At 37.1% G+C, this 21,555-nt stretch overlaps 2 protein-coding genes and 1 pseudogene across 2 annotated transcripts; 2 read left to right on the top strand and 1 right to left on the bottom strand.

Moving 5' to 3' along the window:
* The first annotated feature begins 1,850 nt into the window (after positions 1 to 1,850).
* On the top strand, positions 1,851 to 3,429 carry LOC131317846 (aspartic proteinase nepenthesin-1-like). The gene is made up of 2 exons (XM_058347517.1): positions 1,851 to 3,282; positions 3,315 to 3,429. The coding sequence occupies exon 1, from the start codon at positions 1,877 to 1,879 to the stop codon at positions 3,197 to 3,199; it is 1,323 nt and encodes a 440-aa protein (XP_058203500.1). The 5' UTR covers positions 1,851 to 1,876; the 3' UTR covers positions 3,200 to 3,282; positions 3,315 to 3,429.
* Positions 3,430 to 13,501: 10,072 nt separating this feature from the next.
* Positions 13,502 to 20,115, top strand: LOC131317555 (aspartic proteinase nepenthesin-1-like; annotated as a pseudogene).
* Positions 15,679 to 17,968, bottom strand: LOC131317845 (zinc finger BED domain-containing protein RICESLEEPER 1-like). The gene is made up of 3 exons (XM_058347516.1): positions 16,162 to 17,968; positions 15,945 to 16,065; positions 15,679 to 15,857 (listed from the first exon to the last, which is right to left on the bottom strand). The coding sequence occupies exon 1, from the start codon at positions 17,254 to 17,256 to the stop codon at positions 16,363 to 16,365; it is 894 nt and encodes a 297-aa protein (XP_058203499.1). The 5' UTR covers positions 17,257 to 17,968; the 3' UTR covers positions 15,679 to 15,857; positions 15,945 to 16,065; positions 16,162 to 16,362.
* Positions 20,116 to 21,555: the final 1,440 nt, after the last annotated feature.

The following is a 21,555-nucleotide window of genomic DNA, read 5'->3' as shown; positions in this document are numbered from 1 at the left end:
ATAAGTATACCTTTTTTTCTCGGAAAAATGACATAGTTTGTTAATTAATACCCGTCAAAGACATTTTTAGTATTAATATTCTAAGCATGTCTTTGGCGGATATTAATAATCAAAATACATTATCGGCCATCATTTTCCCTTTTTCTCTTCCACCCAAAAGCCCAAAGCCCACGGCACAGCTGGCTTTTGCTTTCTTTTTCTCCTTTTCACATCAGAAATGCTACACGCACAGCAAATGTGCACAAATTTTTTGTGGGGCCCACTACGGGTCCCACACAAATAATCCGAGCCGTTCATTAAATGTAAAACATTTTTTCAAGGGCCTCCGCAAAAAATCAGCTCCATCCGATATCTATAAGTGTTTGATTCAATCATTTAACTTTTCATTATCCTGAGATTCGAATGAAAAGTTAAATGATTGAATCAAGCATCTATGAGTATCGGATTGAGCTGATTTTTTGCAGGGGCCCTTGAAAAAATGTTTTACATTTAATGAACAACTCGGATTATTTGTGTGGGACCCGTAGTGGGCCCCACAAAAAAATTTGTGCACAAAATCTGTGCACATTTGTTGTGCGTGTAGCATTACTGTTTTCACATTGGGGCAAAACCCCCCAACAGATGTTCTATTTCATTCATTTAAAAGCAAATGCTAACCGGTGCTATTGTGCACCAATTATGTGGGTTCGGAAACCACTTTACACATGCAGCTTTTGTAGAGGATATCAGTCCATGTTGGATTGTAATATAGGTCAAGTTGTTAAACCCAAATAACAAAAATGCCATTGTCTTACTTTTTTCGTATCTTTTTCTTTTACACTAGTTAATTGTTTACCCATTTTTCTTATCTTAAAAATTGAACTCTAGTACTTCCACTAACACTTTAGAACCTTTAGACAAAGTGCGCATTCTGAAACGGTCTTTACTGATATTAAATTGAGCAATTTTTTTTAGGAATCCAAAAAATATATTTTAAGAATAATTTGCGATTTGAATCATTTTTGTAGAGTCCGTAATGGGCCACTAAAAAATAAGTACTTATTTTAGTTAATGGAACACACCCTAATAAGGGCTTAGGGTGGGTTTGGATAAACTAGATTAGTACAACTTTTTTTTTTATCTTTATTCAATTTTTTTTTTTGCATTTGTTAGTTTTAAGTCAAACTTTTTTGACTTATTAATTCGTCTCTGCAAGATGAATTGATAAGGTTTAATTTTTTTTTATTGAAACTCATAAATTTTTTTCAAAAAGACAAAAAAATGAGTGAAAAAGTGACATGTCTAGCATATTTTTTTCACAGTAGTTACTATAACTGACTCCATTGAGTTTGTAGCAAAATGAGACAGAAGGACTTTTATTAATGGGAGATACTATGCTTTTTTCCTTCATGCGTAGGTCATGACTTTTTCGCTTATTTTTTGTCTTTTTGAAAAAAATTAAGAGTTTTGATAGAAGATTTATATATTTTTTCGACTCCTCTTGCTGAGACGAATCACTAAATTACAAAAAAAATTGATGTAAAATTAACAAATGCGAAAAAAAAATTAATGAAAGACAAAAAAAAAAAAAAAAGGCATTCTAATCTACTCAATCCAAACCCGCCCATTTAAGGTCACTCATGCGGCAAGGGAAAGATCGATGAGGTAATGACGTGGTTGGAACGTGTATCTAAAATACAACAGGTGAGAATCTAAAAAGCAACAAAAGAGAAGGTTATATTCGCCATTCAAGCTAAAGTGAGTGACAACAAGAAAATGATTAGAAAGGGAAACATCATACATTACTCTCTCCTATCCCACACCATATTGCACCGGTTAGCACAACCGCATTATAAATACCTGATATACATGTGTCTTATTTCTCACACCACTCATCATGGCTTCATTACCACCCTCTCTATCCTCCCTCCTCTTTCTTACCCTAGCTTTGATTCTCATTTCTATTTCACCCTCACTTTCTACACCACGTCAACCTCTTGATGATCATCAAGATCAACAGATGAAAACTGGTTTCAAAATTACTCTAAACCACATTGATTCAGGTGGAAACTTCACTAACTCCGAACGTTTATATCGGGCAGTAAAGCGTTCCAACCGAAGGCTCCAAATGTTTTTAACAGCTAAACATCCAAAACTCAAGACCACGGTTTATGCTCCTGCTGGAGAGGCCGAATACCTTATGAACTTTTCGATAGGTACCCCGCCAAAGTCATACTACGGTACAATGGATACCGGCAGCGACCTCATATGGACTCAATGCCGGCCTTGTCTAGAGTGTTTTTCTCAGCCCGACCCGATATTTGATCCCAAAAAATCCTCCTCTTTTTCAAATGTGTCGTGCTCCAATAACCTTTGCCAGGTGCTGCCAAAATCACAATGCAACGCGTACAATGGGTGCGTGTATTTGTATGATTATGGAGATGGTAGTTTCACGGCAGGTTATTTAGCCACCGAAACCTTTACTTTCAAGAAGGTCTCGGTACCGAACGTAGCGTTCGGTTGTGGTATATTTCAATTCGGACCGGAATCCGGCGATGGCCTGGTAGGCCTCGGACGCGGACCCTTGTCGCTCGTCTCCCAGTTGGGTGAACCCACGTTCTCATATTGCTTAACTTCCTGGCTTGGAAGTAAACACAGTACCCTTTTGATAGGCTCCCATGCAAGTGTGAATGGGAAGATCAAAACCACCCCGTTGATTCAAAACCCATTAATGCCCACTTATTACTATCTTTCTCTCGAAGGAATCACAATTGGTAGCACTAGGTTGCCCGTAAACAAAACAACTTTTGCTCTCAATGCTGATGGGTCTGGGGGCCTCATCATAGACTCGGGCACGCCGGTTACACGTTTGGCGGAAAGTGCTTATACTCTTGTCAAGGAAGTGTTCATCTCTCAAGTAAAGCTTCCGCAATTCAATGGACGTAACTCCTTCGACCTTGATCTTTGCTTCAAGTTGCCATCCGATCCTTCTGATCGTGTGGAGATACCCCCACTGGTATTCCATTTTATGGATGCAGATTTAGATTTACCGACGGAAAACTATATGATCTTTGATTCAGGTATCATGTGTTTGCTCATGCTTGGTTCAGGTGATACTTCCTCCACATTTGGGAGTATACAGCAGCAAAACATCCTGGTGGTGTATGACATATACAAGGAAATCCTATCATTTATACCAACGGAGTGTGACAAGTTTTGAGCTCTTCTATTAGTTGAGCTAAAAACTTGTATGGCAATGGTTGTTTGTAGCGTTGCCAAGTTTATCATGTGTTTGGCCATGGTCATGTTGTGTTTGGCCATGGCCATGTTGTGGTAGTTTGTAGCGTTGCCAATTCTCTCTCTGTATTAATGTGGTGTGGTCAGTGTGTGCGATGGCGGGTTTCTCCCTGGAACCTATATATTTTAAATAAACTCACTGTTTTCATAAAAGATTCCAGCATCTCTTACTTTTGTTTGTTGAGTTCTCTCTCTGTTTCATCGTAGAACTATGCTAAATCGAGTGTTTCTAGAGATTCTGGCCAACTCAATCGAGTGTTTCTAGAGATTCTGTTAACTCCTTTTGTTTTCATACTGAAGAGAAAAAATCTCTGATGAGCCTCGTACGTACTCGTGCCAAGCAACGTCCAACTCCTCAGCATTTGATTATAATACTTACAATACGAACTATACATGTCTCAGATATATCATACAGCAAAGTGTACAATGTAGGATATTACTGGATATGTAGTAGTACTAATTCGATCATTACTAATCTGATAGAATGGCAAAAATAATATATTCATACACTATTAATCTTGACAAACAAACAAGCCCTTGAGTAGAATGGTGACACAACAAAAAGTGGAAACCGGAGGTGCTCTAATTTCTCGTCGCTCTCTAGCTTTACATCATTGAGAGAGATGTGCATATTGGCGGGGAACACCGTACCAAAAACTTTTGTCACTTCGGCATAATTAGTCACCAAAGATTGTTTTCTAGGTTGACTTGCACATGAACAGATCATTAGGACTGTTATTATCATGATTCCTCATGACCTTTCATTTGCCTCACTGATGGTGCGTGCTTGAGTGGATTGGCCCAGGAACATATCTCCACCCATTCTTTCTCGTACTCTGCTAGTGTTTGGGCGGGGTCCCCCTTTTTTTTTTGTAATGAAGAGAGTCCCGATGAACTGTGACTAATTTCTCCAACCCTTTTCACGTGTGTCTTCGTGAGGCCAAGTGGCCCCAAGGACAGATCTCTGCTCAAGGGAATCGATCACAAGCTCTCTCTAGCTGCAGTCGTATATAATATCCGGTGCGATAGGAATAGAAAGGTTTTTTCAAAAACAGTCGCTTAGCTCTATGCTATGGAGATCATTTCCTGTAGCCTATGTGTGTGGATTTCCCACATGATTGTTGATGGATGTGTAAAATTGTGCATGTAAATGGGCCTGGTCGTAGAATTTTTTTTATTGTGAGATAGCTTTTTGTCAATCTACACACCTCAAAGGACCTTTATAAATTCATTTAAATATAGATTTCAAGTATTTTTTTGCTAGAAATTCGACATTCGGCTCACTGAACCGACTAATTCAAGAGTCTAATCTCATTGTCCCGTAACAAGACCCCAATTTAATGTCTGGATAAAGTTTCATAAGGATTGGCCAATTAATACAGGAATAATCGATGGCATATCGAATTTCAAACTAAAGGCTTTCTAGTTCCTACCAAGCCACTACAGTTGCACTAACCCAGGGTGATTTCATTGATACGTCTCCTTAATTGTTTTTTCTTTAAGGGAATGTATTGAGGCCCTGTTCCGCTAAGATTTTTGAATTTTTCTTTGTTTTCTTCTTATTCAAAAATTTTCATGTTTTTTAGTTTTGCACTTAATTTTTGCAGATTATTAATTTGTCTCGTCAAGACGAATCAGAAAAGTAAAAAATTATAACTTTTACCCATATACTTTTTGGGCTTTATCTTAGATATTTCAAAATTTTTGGTAGAATTTATAATTTTTTATTTTTTTAATTCGTCTTGACGAGATGAATCAATAATCCATAAAAGTTAAGCACAAAACTAACAAATGCGGAAAAAATTTGAATAAGGACAAAACAAGAAAAAATTCAAAAATCTTAAAATGCCCTTAGCAAAGCTTAACCAATTAATGTAGGTGTGCGCAACATGCCCTTAAATTTCGGTTTAAAAGCCCGGATCAAGGGAGCGCTAGCGGGACTAGCGCTCAATTCAGAGTCGCCTCTTGGGTTTGAAGGTCCAACATCCAAGGAACCGAATTTGAAACGCTTTCTACGATGTTTGATTTGAAAAAGTGAAGGCACCAGTCCTTCATAACCATATCTGGGTTTGGGAGCCAAGTTATGAGAGGGGAAGAGTTTTAAGGCACCCCTCTCGCCTAATCCGCATATCGGTCTTTACTTAGACATTTTGTGAAAACATTTGAGATTCTTCTTTATTAATCTACTTTTAACCAATTAGGGCAAGGAACAGTTTAAGGGGATTAAAACTGTAATAATTTGCAGGATGTGATAGATAGAACGGATTTATGATACAATAAGCAATAAATGATAGAAAAGCCAAAATACTACTGAAAAGCCAAAACAGTGCAAAAGCCAAAACAGTGCACTAACTGGAAGTTGGCATGAATAGGGAAAACTTGAATGCAATGATCCATGTGCATGCAAGAAGATCTGCGCTAGCGAACCCCAGACCAGCGTGTGTGAGTTTGCTTGCCTTACTTTTATATCTAGCAGTGAAGCGTTCCAGTCACAAGCTCTAAATGTTCAATGAAACGGTTTTGACAGCTAAACATTCAAAAACTCCAAACCGCAGTATATGTAGGACATGGCGAATACCATATGAACTTTTCGATGGGGATCCCGCTAATATCCTACTACGGTATAATGGATATCGGCAGCGACCAAATTAAAAATTTTGGGAAAAATACCAAACATTCTCGTCATTTAGAATGACTTTTTATTTAATCTTGTTAAAAGTTTTATTTCAAAGAATATGAATTCTATGGTAATTAGATTTATAGAGTAACTTTGAGTATTATTCTTGCAGATGTTTGTATATTTGGTGTTTAGTGGATTTTTTTAGTTTGTTGTCAAAATATATATTTAGGATTAAAAATTGGGCTCAAAGAGTAGCTAGAATTGAAAAAAGCATAAAAATATAAATTGAGTTAAACTGACTGTAAACAAGACTAAAAATTTTGTCCATTTTTAGTCAATTATTCTTAGTTTTTGATGTTAATATTATTTTTGTTTTCTGATATATCTCTCAGGATAAATACTAACTGATTTCTAAAAAATTCGACTTGAATGTAAGAAAAAACTGAAAAAATGACAAATAAAAATAAAATTATTGGTTCAAGGAAGACTCACTTGAAATCGCATCGGGAATTTTCATGCATTAAAGTGAACCTAAATGGCAAAACACATAAAGAAAAATAAGTGAACGAGATTAAAAGTAATGGGGCTATCAAAAAAAAAAATTAAAGTAATGACAAAGACTTCCATGTAAAACAAAAAAAAAAATTGACCAAGACCCTTTTTTTTTTTTTTTGATAAGCAAATTGACCAAGACTTACATGTGAAAGAAAGGAAAAAACAAATAAATTGACCAAGACTTTGTGACAAATACGTTGTGCTAATCCAAAAGAAGGAAAAGCAGATGCAACCAATAAAAATTTTAGTCTCCGTCACTGACTAGGGGACTTTCCTTACTCATATTCTTATATACATAATAATAAATATACATTACCTTAATCTTAATCGTTTAAGTTTTTTTTTTTTTTCTCGGCAAAACGAAACTTTTATAACAACCTCGAAAAACGTTACATCGAGGGGCTCGAACACGGAGAACACACATGCTTGAGCAAAACAATAATAAAAAGGACCAAAAACAAAAAACCCTCCAACAGAAAATTGGATGGCAAAGCACCTTACCACCTAAACCAACTTACAATTTCAACACCCTAACTCCATCCAGAAAAATCCTAAAATCCTCCACCGAATACACCTTTATGTCGAATTTTGCCTTTACCCACATTGCAACTCTAGTTTTAATCAAATCAACCACTTCCCTAGAACTTGTTGTAGCTTTATTGAAAACATACGAATTTCTAACCGGCCACAATGACCACAAAGTTGCGTAAAAAGTGGCTTCCCACAGGTGTTTCTTCAAATTTCTGAAACTACTATCATCCCACCAAATAAATAGATCTTCCACAGATACAGGGCATACCCACTTTACATGCCACCAATCCAAAATCCTCGACCAAACGACCCAAGAAAAATGGCAATGCAAGAATAAATGACGAGGTGATTCCAAGTACAGCGAGCAAAATGGGCATAGCACATATTGCCCCTCCGGTAGCAGATTTCGACCCAATAATACGGTTCTAGTAGCCACCTTGGATTGGATAGCCATTCAAGCGAAAATTTCCACCTTTGGGGGGCATACATTCTTCCAAATGGCTTCCATCACCGGACTCCTAGTATGACCACCGTTCTCCCATTGATTATACACATATTTTACCGAGAATCGATTATCCGATGATCATTTCCAAAGCACTGAATCTGGCCTAGCCAAATCTAGTATTACAAGTTGCAATCTCCGTTTTAGATCCTCCACTTGAATGTTTTCCCAATCACGTAAACTTCTGGTAAATGTCAGATTCCAGCAACCTTCATTGGCTCCACCCCGCATCACATTAATCATGGCATCTTTTTGGGAAGAAATTAAGTATAGCCGTGGGTACTCCTCTCTAAGAGTTGTATCCCCTAACCATACATGATTCCAAAAAGAAATCTCCATGCCCGAATGGACCTGTAATCTGAAACCCTCTTGGATGATATTACCAATATAAGAAGAAACATCCCCAAGAGTGCAAATGTCTTTCCAAATTTGAGAAGTCCTTCCAGAGGCCGGCAAACGAGGAAACCAACAACCATGATCCAAGTTCTTAATCGTTTAAGTTGATTAGGTGATTTACTTCCCCCAGAAAAATAGAACACGTTTTCCCCCAAAACAAAAGATTGTCTATTATTCTTTTTTATACAGTATGAGTAATAAAAAGGGGTGGACGACCACTCTGTTTTTTTATGCGTGAGAGTTTTTCTCTCTTATAAAAACAAAAGAAACGGTTGCACGACTTTTTGGTTTTTCGGTGAAGGCGAGTTTGATAAGTTTGTAGCAGCCCACGTTCTTGCATCTTCCAACATTTTATTTTGAGTTGCTTAGATCACGCTTCACATCATATTATTCATCAATTCACTGTTCATGATTTTTGGTGTTGTTTGTTGCTGTGGCTGAATCTTTGGAAAATTGAGTCGAAGCCGGTTAGTATCCAAATCACTTAGAGGCATAACCAAACCATTAAGAGGCTTAACCAAATACTTCATTCAATTGTTATACCTATTTTGTAAAATATTATGCTTCTCAATGGTTTGGTTATGCCTCTCAATGATTTGGTTACACCTCTCAATGATTTGGTTATACGGTGCATATGGGCAGGGCCGGCTTTGAGATTTTGGAGGCCTAAGACGATCTTCGAAAATGAGGCCCTTAATAATTGTAAACGAAAATCAAATAAAAAGTCAATCACACTGAATAATTTTGATTTGGATATAGTATTTGTTTGTAATGAGAAGTACCGGAGTAGTAGCATTTAAGGGGACAAAAAGATGCATCCATACACCCACCACACTGAATAATTTTGAAGGGCCCCATAGATTTTCGGCGATCCCATGACCTTTTACTCCTCCTTTTTGTTTGTTTTTTAGAAAATTAGAAGCTAATCCTCTTTTTTAGGATTGGTTTGATGCCAACCCTAAATATTATTTTCGAACCTAAATAGGCTCGGATATATTGTGTAATGACTTTTATAGCCGGTTCCAACTAAAACTGATCTCCAGAAACCCAATAAATCACTCCCCATTAAAAATCACGGCGGGCCCATTCACTCTCGTCGCCGACTTCTGTTACGGCATCCACGTTCTCATAATGCCCTTCAACGTTGTCGCCCTGAGATTGGCGGCGGAGCAGCTTGAGCGGACGGAGGGCGATGGCGACGCGGCCGACGAGAACCTAGGGCAGATGGCGGAGGCGTACTTCCACTAAGCGATCTCCCTCGGCAGAGTACACGTTGATTGGATTCCAATCGTGCCTGCTGCTACTGCCGGAGGTGGAGACGACGACGGCTCTCGCCAGCAGGTGCGTTGAGGCATTGAGTGTGTTTATGCGCCAGCGCTGGAGGAAGCGACAGAAAAAGCCAGTGTCGGCAAGGTGCTCTGGCGACTTGACTGGGACCGTGAAGGGGATCTTGGGACCTGCGTTTGGTTAGGTGTACGGTGGACAGTAAGAACCATTTGCAACATGAGATTGCTGATGGCGATGTCAAGGTCCTTGTTTTTTTAATAATATAGTTTTTGAAGTGTGGTTCTGGTATTTATTTTTGGGAAAACTAGAGGTGTTTGGAATTTGTTCATCGTTATGTTACATAAATGGTTCTGGTATTTGTTTTTTTAGCTATGAGAACTGGTGGGTTGATTCTCCGTGCGAGTGCATGGAGTTGTGTAAACTGTATATTTTAGTGTGTATTTTGGCTATGTAAATTATGTGGTGGGTTACGTGAATTGTGTTTGGAAATTGGAATTTGCATTGGAGAGAAAGTTATCGTGTTTGTTGTGAATTTTATTTGTGTGTGTATTTTTTATGAGAAATATATATTTTTTTATGAGAATTGTGTATTTTCTTTGAGAATTATATATTTTTCTATGAGAACTGTGTATTTTTTATAAGAACTGTGTGTTTTAGCGTGTAGTATAACTATGTGAACTGTGTATTTTCTATGAGAACTGTCTATAAAAACTATGTATTTTCCATAAAAACTGTGTATTTTCCATAAAAAATGTGTATTTTCTATAATAATTGTCTATTTTCTACGAAAACTGTCTATGAAAATTGTGTATTTTTTATAAGAATTGTGATTTTCTCTATTTTCTTTTCTTTTAAATATTTTATTTTTCAGCCTTCCTTTTTTATTGTTACTACTACACTTGGTTAGATTTTAGTTGAGTGCTACGAATTTGTTTAATTTTTGTTCAATTTTTTGGTACTTTAAAAAATTGTTCAATTTTTGTTCATGTGTGTATTTTCTATGAAAACTATGTTTTTTCCTATGAAAATTGTGTATTTTCTATGACATTTGTGTATTTGTCCATGAGAACTGTCTATAAGAACTATGTATTTTCCATGAAAACAGTGCATTTTCTATAAGAATTGTATATTTTATGCGAGAACTGTTTATGAGAATTGTGTATTTTAGATGAGAACTATGTATTTTCTACGGGAATATTGTATTTTCCTATGAGAACTGTCTATAAGAACTGTGTATTTTTCTATGAGAACTGTGCATTTTTTATGAGAACTGTGTATGAGTCCATGACAACTATCTATGAGAACTGTATATTTTCTATAAGAATTGAGTATTGTCCATGAGAACTGTGTATTTTTTATTACAACTACATATTTTCTATGATAATTGTGTATTTTAGTATGTGGTGAGGCTATTTGAACTGTGTATTTTTCAATTCACATAATCATTTCACATAGTTCTCATAGAACTGATTATGAGAATTGACTATGAGAATTGTCAGTTCTCATAATCAGTTCACATATCTAATGGTATTTTTGTTTGAAACAGTTCTCATAAAAACAGTTCTCATAGAAATAGTGTGTGGTATAACTATGTGAACTATATATTTTTTATGAGAACTGTGCCTAGTTTTCATAGACACAGTTCTCATAGTAAACCTAGACTTTAGAGGGGGAAAGTGGCAATCCTCCTAAACTATGACGACTTATGTGTAAATGTAATGCTTAAAAATGGCTTTTGCATTAGCCTAATTTGATTAAACTAATAGAAAATTAGAGGCCGGTCCTCTAATTATACATGAGAATTGTGAACTGTGTAAATTATGAGACCGGTCCTCTAAAGTAGCTTTTGCATTGGCCTAACTTGATTAAACTATGATAACTGTGTATTTTTCACGGGAACATTGTATTTTTTTATAAGAACTATGTATTTTTCTAAGAGAACTGTGTATTTTTTATGAAAACTGTGTATTGTCCATGATAACTATCTATGAGAACTGTGTATTTTCTATGAGAATTGAGTATTGTCCATGAGAACTGTATATTTTCTATGACAACTACGTAGTTTCTATAAGAACTGTGTATTTTAGTGTATAGTGAGACTATTTGAACTGTGTATTTTTTAGTTTACATAGCCAATTCACAGAGTCAATGGTATTTTTGTCCGAAACAGTTCTCATAGAGACAATTCTCATAAAAATAATTTTCATAAAAACAGTTCTCATAGAAAATTCTCATAGCAAAGGGTATTTTTTTAATCTTACATAATTTCATATTCAATATGGATCTTGTTTAATAGATATCGTCGAGTAGGTTCCAAAAATATAATTTTTTTAAAAAATGAATATCTACAACAAACGAAATGACTTTTTGAAATTTAAACAATGTTTTAATGGTGCACCAATACTCATGGAGCACTGGATAATTTTTCTATACTAGATGATTTCTAGTTCCGTGTGCTGATTGATGCGCATGAAGGGATATAGTTGGAATAAAAAATACAAATAATTGTGTAGTACTAAAGTAAATCCGAACCTAATTTTTAGGGCCGGCCTAAAAATTTCCCTTTGTTTTTTCCTACATTTTGTGTTCCATTTTGCCATTGGAGCTTAAGTATAAAATGTCTTATTGGGTTTAAATTGGTCCCTAAAACAACACATATATACTAAGTCCTAAAAATAAGTGGGGCCCTATTTTTTGACATTTTTGGGAGACTTAGGGCCCACGCCTCTTGGGCCTTAGACCAAAGCCGGCAGTGCATATGGGAGAAACTTTTTTGTATGATTATGATTTGGCTACACCTCCCAATTTTGTTTTTTTTGCAATTTTTACATGTACCGATCATGTATCTACTAAAGTCTGATGAACACAATTTTTTGCATGATTATGATTCTCACCAAACTCTACAAAATAAACGGAGCCGATCATCCAAGTGTGATCAGAAAATGGCCGAAAAATTAAAAACGGACCAAAGGGGATACCACCACCCTTGGTATCCCCAGTATACAAAAAAGTTTCTCATGTGGATGGTACGGGGTGTGTACCGTAGCATTTTCCTTCAAGGTCATTAGTCAATTGTCAAAAATGATTTCCTCTTTCTCTTTAATGTGCAGGAATATATCTTTTCGAGTCTTCGTCTTTACCTTTCTCCCGTCTTCCCCGTTTGCTAGGAAAATGTTGGTTGATTTTTCTGTAATGTGCAAGCTCAATGTATATTACATAGTTCTTAACTAAAAGAACCAAAAACAAAAACACTTTTAGAACTTTTTCTTCTAAAAGTGTTTTATTATTTTGTATCTTTTTCTTTTCCACTAGTTAACTGTTTACCCATTTTTCTTATTTTAAAAATTGAACTCAAGTACTTCCACTAACACTTTCTGAAACAGTCATTACCGATATTAGATTGAGCTAATTTTTTGAGGAAACCAAAAAAAAATATTTTAAGAATAATTTACAGTTTGAATCATTTTTTTAGAACCCGTAATGGGCCACTAAAAAATAAGTATTTATTTTAGTTAACGGAACACACTTTAAGAAGGGCTTAGGATGGGTTTGGATAAACTAGACAAGTACAACTTTTTTTTTTATCTTTATTCAATTTTTTTTTGCATTTGTTAGTTTTACGTCAAACTTTTGTGATTTATTGATTCGTCTCGGCGAGATGAATTGATAAAGTTTGATTTTTTTTTTATCGAAACTCATAAATTATTTTCAAAAAGACAAAAAAAAAATGAGTGAAAAAATGACGCTTCTAGCATATATTTTTTTCATAGTAGTCACTATAACTGATCGACTTCATTGAGTTCACAGCAAAATGTGACGGAAGGACTTCTATTAGTGGGAGATGCTATGTTTTTTTCCTTCATGCATAGGTCATGACTTTTTCACTTATTTTTTTGTCTTTGTGAAAAATTTTATGAGTTTCAATAGCAGATTTATATATTTTTTCGATTCCTCTCGCCAAGACAAACCACTAAGTCACAAAAAAAATAGACGTAAAATTAATAAATGTGAAAAAAATTTAATTAAAGAAAAAAAAAAGCATACTAATCTACTCAATCCAAACCCACCCGTTTAAGGTCACTTGTGCGGCAAGGGAAAGATCGATGAGGTAATGATGTGGTTGGAACGTGCATCTAAAATACAACAGGTGAGAATCTAAAGAGCAACAAAAGAGAAGGTTATATTCGTCATTCAAGCTAAAGTGGGTGACAACCAGAAAATGATTAGAAAGGGAAACATCATATTTTATTCTCTCCTATCCCATGCCATATTGCACCGGTTAGTACAACCGCATTATAAATACCTGATATATATGTGTCTTGTTTCTCACACCACTCATCATGGCTTCATTACCACCATCTCTATCCTCCCTCCTCTTTCTTACCCTAGCTTTGATTCTCATATCTATTTCACCTGCATTTTCCACGCTACGTCAAGCTCTTGATGATCATCAAGATCAACTGATGAAAACTGGTTTCAAAATTACTCTAAACCACATTGATTCGGGTGAAAACTTCATTAACTCCGAACGTTTATATCGGGCAGTGAAGTGTTCCAGCCGCAAGCTCCAAATATTTTTAATAGTTAAACATCCAAAACTCAGGACCACGGTTTATGCTCCTGCTGGAGCGGCCGAATACCTTATGAACTTTTCGATAGGTACCCCACCAAAGTCATACTACGATACAATGGATACCGGCAGCGACCTCACATGGACTCAATGCCTGCCTTGTGTGGAGTGTTTTTCTCACCAACTACAAGAAAAATTGCATTGGGCGACGAATGAAAATTGTCATAAATTGCATATTTTTTGTCGCAAATAATATAGGTGACGAATAAAAATTGTCGACTAAAGGTTGTCGAGAATTCCTACCTGATGACGAAATCTATTTTTCGTCACTTATAGTGCGTCTTGGCGACGAAAATTTTCATCACCGAAAAATAACTTGGTGACAAAAATTTCTTCGTCACCTATTGGGTTTTTTGACGATAAAAAATTTTGTCACAAATTATTCCCTTTGGCTCGTCAAAAGTGACCCATCGGTGACGGAATTTTTCGTCGCCAATAAATTTTCATCGTAAAAGACAGTCTCATATGTGAAAAAAAAACCCCACTTTTCTTGGTCCTTTTCGCACCCGAGTCTCCTAGGTTTTGCATGCAAGCTTTAACCAACTACACAACACACATTTTTCAGCATATGTTTGAAAAATATAATATATAACACATACATTTAACTTTAAAATTTATTTTTAACGGCATTTTGAACCATTAACATTAAAGTTAGCAATTTTGATAAACATGAAAGTCGTAGCTCTTTACATTATTTTTCAATCCCAATTTAAATTATCTCAGTTGGAGTTCTGAGCAAAGAGTTATGCTCGAAATATATTTGATGACAAAGTGTAATTCATAAATTTCGTCACCAAAAATATCAATTTGGCGACGAAATATTTTTTTCGTCACCTAATAGTTATCTTTGGCGACAAAAAATAATTTCGTCTCCTTTTTTACTCTTTTGGCGACGAAAATTTTATTTCGTCGCCAAATAGGGACCTTTGGTGATGAAAATATCTTTTTCGTCGCTAAATAGTTATAATTGGCGACGAAATAATTTTGTCGCGAAAGTTGTCAAAACAGTGACAAATTTACTTTTTCATCACCAAATATACTCATTTAGCAACGAAATTAAATTTTGTCACCACTTTTTCATCACTGAACATACTTTTACTTGTAGTGGCCCGACCCAAAGTTGATCCCAAAAAATCCTCCTCTTTTTCAAATGTGTCATGCTCCAACAACCTTTGTCATAGGGCTACAAATGAGCCGAGCCTCAGCGTGTTCAAGCTCGGCTCGTTCATTTATAGAGAGGCTCGAGCTCGAATCGAGTTGGAAAATATGGGCTCGAGCTCGGCTCGTCAATCGTTAGCAAAGCTCGAGCTCAGCTCGTCTAAACTCGGTAGTATATGAACGAGTCAGCTCGAGCTCGTTAAAAGGTTTCACATTCATTTTTTTAAATCCAACTTTCACATTCGATTAAAACCACCACCTAATTCCATCAGTCCATCATTTTAAGAACCAAACCAAAGTAAGAACATACATGAAGCACCATTCACAAAAACAATGGTGCAAGCCTGGAACAAATAAGATCCCCTAATATATCAAAGTTCACCAAAATATGGGATCTTACAAAAAATAAATAAAACAGTCAGTCAGCCACCAAATGTCTTTGCTTCCAATCTCTAAACATATAACTACATATCAGTATATATTCAATAGCATCACAAAATAGAAAAATCCTTCTCAAAACCCCAATTGCAAAATGTCTTGAGTCAATAACGCGCCAAAAATGATTGTCCATTTCCATGTTACTTCCAAAACAGCCACCACCTGATGCATTAAACAAGTGAAATAAGAATTAGTATGATAGTATCTAGTATCTACTATCCATTAATCCATCAAAACAACTAAACTCACATACTCATATATACCAAATGTCTTTGCTTCCTCACATACTCATATATACCAAATGTCTTTGCTTCCAATCTCTAAACATATAACTACATATCAGTATTCAATAGCATCACAAAATAGAACAATCCATCAAAAAACCCCAATGCCAAAATGTCTTGAGTCGATAACGCGCCAAAAGTGATTGTCCATTTCCATGTTACTTGCAAAACAGCCACCATCTGCTGCATTAAACAAGTGAAATAAGAATTAGTATGATAGTATCTAGTATTTACTATCCATTAATCCATCAAAACAACTAAACTCACATATTCATATATATCGATACTGTGGTCATGAAACAACTAGTCTGGTTCCTACATACTTGCATTTTCTAAAAGGACACACCACATCCTTCCATTATGGTAGAATGAACTCCTTGTGAGATGACTCTTTTCCCTATCAAAATAAGTACAAAAAATTAATCTCAATATATGCATACATATATTTCACACAAATGATCGAGCAAAAAATAAACTAACAAACTTCACTTAAATCGAATTCCTTCTTTAGTCCATGATATGCACATACCCAGTCAGCCCCACAAAGTAGCATTTCAACAGTTTCTATAGCCAATGATGCACGATATGGATCGATAACCCTACTTCCCGCACTAAATGTGGACTCCGAAGCCACTGAGGTAATAGGAATAGATAATATATCACGTGCCATCTTGGAGAGTATACACTACTTGAGACTATTTGCTTTCCACCACTCCAATGCATCAAATTGGGAATCCATGCCTTGCTGACATATATAGACACCTTCTTCCAAGTAAATGTCCAAATCTTTCACCGGTTGAATGCTATCAGACTGCCTAACGAAAGACTCGTATTTGGATCTACCTATAACAACTTTTCTACCGAGCAAAGCACTATTGAGAGAACCAGCTCCTGTTAATGTGCTTTGTTGAGAAATCAGTTCATTGTATGCTCGGGAGTGCATAACAACATACTCATTGTAAAGCTCATAAAGATTGTCCTTCAACTGAGAAACCTTTTGAAGAGGATCATTGTCTATCACAGGAAAACAAAACCCAGGTAGAACCATTTTGTATCTTGGATCCAATATTGTACCGAGACCCATCAATAGATTACTCTCACCCCAATACTTGTCGAATTTCAACTTCATCCTTATCGCCATCAATCGAACGCAATCGTCACTATCCTCTATACTTTTATCCAAGATTTCTTTTATCCTCCAAACCTCGGTGAGAAACAAATTAGAAGTTGGATACTCACTTCCCGAGATAATATTTGTGACATCATTAAAAATCTCCAAAAATTGACACACCCTCTCAACTTTCTCCCATTCTTCATAGCTAGGCATATAGGCAAAACCTAAATCCCTTTCACTGTACCTAGGAAAAACATCCTTGAACTCCAAGGCAGCAGACAACATCAAATAAGCTGAATTCCATCGGGTAGGGCAATCCAATATTAGTTTTTTCGAAGGCAATTGCAACTGTTTAGCAATCTCACTAAATTGAATAAGGCTAGGTTCAGATGCAACTAAGTACTTCACCGCTTCCCAGACACATTCAATAACTCCCCCAATTACACTAAGTCTATCTTGCACCATGAGATTAAGTATGTGCGCACAACAATGCACATGAAAAAGCTTACCGTCAAAGAGTAACTTTTTCTTCCACAACTTGAATGTCCCTTGCAAGTTCTTCAAAGCAAGATCATTGTATGAAGCATTATTCACTGTTATGCTAGCCACCTTATTTTCGATGCCCCAACCAGTTATACACTTGTAAAGAGCATCAACAATTACTACCCCAGAATGTGGAGGTGGCACATAGCAAAAGTTGAGTACACATTTTGGAGCTTCCAATTATCATCGATAAAATGACCAGTCACATCCATATAATGGATCTTTTGTCCCGACTTCCATAAGTCTATTGTGATGCTAATTCTATTAACAGACTTCAACGTCGTCACCAACTTCTTCTTTTGTAAATTGTAAGTCATGAGGCCATCATTTTTTGCAGTGGTTCAACTAATCTTTTGCCAATATGGACTGACAGCCCTCATGAACTTGTTAAATAAAACATGTTCCATATGGATAAAAGGATACTCATGGCAAAGTAACATATGCGAAGCAGCTTCTCTCACTTTTGCATGGTCATACTTAAAGGTCGTAAGATTTACACTATCAGATTCAATGGTCTCAAATGATAACGTCTTTTGCTTTTTCTCTACGTTTCCAAGAGCAAGTTTACGTTGCACACAATTATTTAAATGTCTAATCAGTTGAGCAGTAGGACCAAAAATTTGAGTGCAATATGTTTGTTTGCAAACTTACACTGAGACTTTTTGCTTCCATCTGGAAGAGTCATGGTATCAAAGTCATCCCAAACACGTGACATTTTTTTTCTGGCCTTCTTCTCAAATGGGTTCCTCTCTTCTTCATGAATAACTTTAATTTGGATCTTCAGCTTGCTTATCATTGCCCTCTGTGCCCACTTGAATACTTGGTTGATTTACATCTGCTTTACCAGAACAGTCCTTGAGATTTAACAATAAAATTTTAGCGGATTAAGCAATTATTTTTGAGACCTAAGTTATTCTAAGTCTCTGATAATAACCTATCATTTTTTCCCCAAATCAATTTGTTGAAATTAGGGCTAGAAAATAAGAAACACACATTATAATATATATTTTTGGTGTTGGTTGTCACAAACTCACAAATAGTACTTTAGAGAATAAAATATGCTAACCAAACACCACTATGAACTACAGATTAAAAAACACCACATGCAGAATGTCGAGGACTTTGAGCTACTGTTAAAAAACGACTTTGAGCCACTATTCTTATAATAACCACGTAGTCAGCCACACATCGAAAATCACAATAACATTCACAAAAGATTAAAAATATGCAGGCAAATAGGCAATAACTCTAATCCCCAGATTCGAGTCAGAGAAAGAAGTTCCCATCCATTAAAGAAGAGGAAAGGCAAGTTCGAGCCTGATCAAATGGAATAAGCCAAAAAAAAAAGGGGAGGCAAGAGTTTTTTCTTCCTATTTTTTCGTCAACAAAGGGTATTTTTAATAAGTATACCAGGCCAAAAAACCCGTGCAACCACTGAAAGCTAGGAGTCAGTTAGAGAGGTTGAGGCAGAGAAAAAGGCAACAACTAGAAATTGGCTCTCACGGCATGTTTGTGCGGAGAAAAAGGTTGAGAGTTCGATCTTGCAGAGAAAGAGGTTGAGAGGTCGAGATCGAGAGAGAGAGAGAGAGAGAGAGAGAGAGAGAGATCACCCGTGCAGAGAAGGAGGAGGTCTAGGAAGATCGGCGATCGGCGGTGGAAGATCGGCGACGGTTTCGTTGATTTGGGTGGTGCGATCGTCGACCTTGGGGCGGGGTTGTAACGTTTTCCGTCGCATACTTGTTTACTGCAGAGTGGAAACAGAAAGCCCTAAGCATATGAAAAAAACCTAAATTTTAAGTATATATAGACACACACACATACCCGGCTCGCACGCCGAGCTCATTGCAACTCGAGCTCGGCTCGTTTATGAAACTAGCTTATAAAACCGGCTCGAGCTCGTTCGTTCACCTTCCGAGCCGAGCATGAACGAACAACGCATACGATGGGTGCGTGTATTTCTATGATTATGGAGATGATAGTTTTTCACTGCAGGTTATTTAGCCACCGAAACCTTTACTTTGGAGAAGGTCTCGGTACCGAACGTAGCATTCGGTTGTGGTATATTTCAATTCGGACCGGAATTCGGCGATGGCCTGGTAGGCCTCGGACGCGGACCCTTGTCACTCGTCTCCCAGTTGGGTGAGCCCACGTACCCTTCTGATAGGCTCCCATGCAAGTGTGAATTCCTCAGGTGGCGGTGGGGAGATCAAAACCACCCCTTTGATTCAAAACTCAAAACTACCCACTTTGTACTATCTTTCTCTCGAAGGAATCACGATTGGTAGCACTAGGTTGCCCGTAAACAAAACAACTTTTGCTCTCCATGCTGATGGGCTGGGGGCCTGATCATAGACTCTGGCCACGACGATTACACACTTGGCGAAAAGAGCTTATAATCTTGTTCGGAAAGAGTTCAAATCTCAGGTAAAGCTTCCGCTAATCGACGCCTTCAATCACACCGGGCTTAAGCTTTGCTTCAAATTGCCATCCGATCCTTCTCGTGTCGAGATACCCTCGCTGGTGTTCCATTTTACGGATGCAAATTTAGATTTATCGACGGAAAAACATCCTGGAGTTTATATGATCACGAACTCCAGTTTGGGGGTGACGTGCTTGGCCATTGGAGTTTCGGGTGATACTCCCTCCATATTTGGGAATATACAACAGCAAAACATCCTGGTGGTGTATGATTTATACAAAGAAACCCTGTCATTTATGCCAACGGAGTGTGACAAGTTTTGAGCTCTTCGCCCTTCTATTTAGTTGAGCTCAAAACTTGCGTTGCCAAGTTTATTATGTGTTTTGCCATGGTCATGTGTTTGCATGACCATGGTTGTTTGTAGCGTTTGTCAGTTCTCTCTTTGTATTGTGGCGTGGTCAGTCGTCAATGTAAGCGACGGCGGATTTCTCCTTGGAGTTGTAGCCCATTTTAAATAAACTCCGTGATATTAACATTTAAAGCATCTTTTCTTCCACTACTTCAGAAAAGATTTCAACTATATATACTAAATTTTGTACTAGAACTATATATACTAAATTTTGTTTTTGAGTTACTTTTGGAAGGGAGAGCCATGAGAGTGCCAAATGGCAATTACGATTAGTACTGCAATTACAACAAAAATAATACTATAGATATTGAGATTTTCAATATATCATTTAAAAGAAGCCATATCTATTATATCTAAGGGAAAATGACGGTCAAAGACGTGTTTTGATAATTAATACCCGTCAAGGGCATTTTCAGTATTAACAAATATTCTGAGCATGTTCTTGACGGGTATTAATTATCAAAACACGTCCTGAGCCGTCATTTTCCCTTTTAATTAATTTCATAAACTTTTTTTTTGCCAAGCGGTAGGAGGATATACAAGTATGAGAATTACAAGAAACTATAAACAACTCTACAATCACTATAAAGTCCAACAGCAAGCGGAGGTCTTCGGTAGATGTCCGGAATGGCCGTGGACACGAGCACCTGCTCGGAGCTTTGCTGGGCGATTAATTTCTAGGCGGTGGCGGATGGTGATTATTTGTCGGTTTCCCAATCTTCTGGGGGTCTGGTGGTGTAGTCGTTCACGGCTGGGATTGGTGGTCCGATCTTGTGGGTAGTGGTTTGTTTTGTCTGGTGTGGAGGTCAGCGGCATGCGATGGTGCGGTGGTTGCTGGATCTGTTTTAGTTTTGGGACGGGTTTTGGTATTTTTTGCAAGTGAAGCGAGGTGTGGCGGTCTGACGTGGTTGCATCTGGAGCTGGCGATTTTCCAAGCGTTTTTGGGATCCGCTAAATGCGACGGATTCACGCCGTTTTATTCTTCGCGGCGGCGGCTTGGCGTCCGGATTCCAGATATGTGCATTAGGGTTTCTGTGTATTTAGGCTTAATTATTGGGCTTTGGCCTTGTCTTTGGGCATTTAGGCCTTTTTAGGTGTTGGGCTGTGTTCCTTTTGCGCTTTATTGTTTTGTTCGGGCATTAAGGCCTCTTAAATGTTGGACTCTGTCCTTTGAGGTGTCTCTTTGATTGGTACCATGCCAATCAAAGGCTTGGGTCTCAGATGTGCATTTGTTGCCCTTCTCTTTCCTCTTTTTGGTCTTTGTATTCACATTCAAAGATAAATAAAATTCTTTTTTGCCGTTCAAAAAAAATATTAGTTGCATTAGGCCGGGGGAGTAACAATCCCAAATAATTCTACAATCATTATAAGCTCAATCCAACTACTAGCTACA

Source organism: Rhododendron vialii, chromosome 2a, assembly GCF_030253575.1.
Source record: "Rhododendron vialii isolate Sample 1 chromosome 2a, ASM3025357v1".
Classification (NCBI taxonomy): Eukaryota; Viridiplantae; Streptophyta; class Magnoliopsida; order Ericales; family Ericaceae; genus Rhododendron; species Rhododendron vialii.
This window is presented reverse-complemented; position numbering and strand designations above follow the sequence as displayed.

Excerpts from the sequence above, each read along its gene's own strand:
- LOC131317846 (XM_058347517.1), top strand. The coding sequence starts at position 1,877 with ATGGCTTCATTACCACCCTCTCTATCCTCCCTCCTCTTTCTTACCCTA.
- LOC131317845 (XM_058347516.1), bottom strand. The coding sequence starts at position 17,256 with ATGGTGCAAGATAGACTTAGTGTAATTGGGGGAGTTATTGAATGTGTC.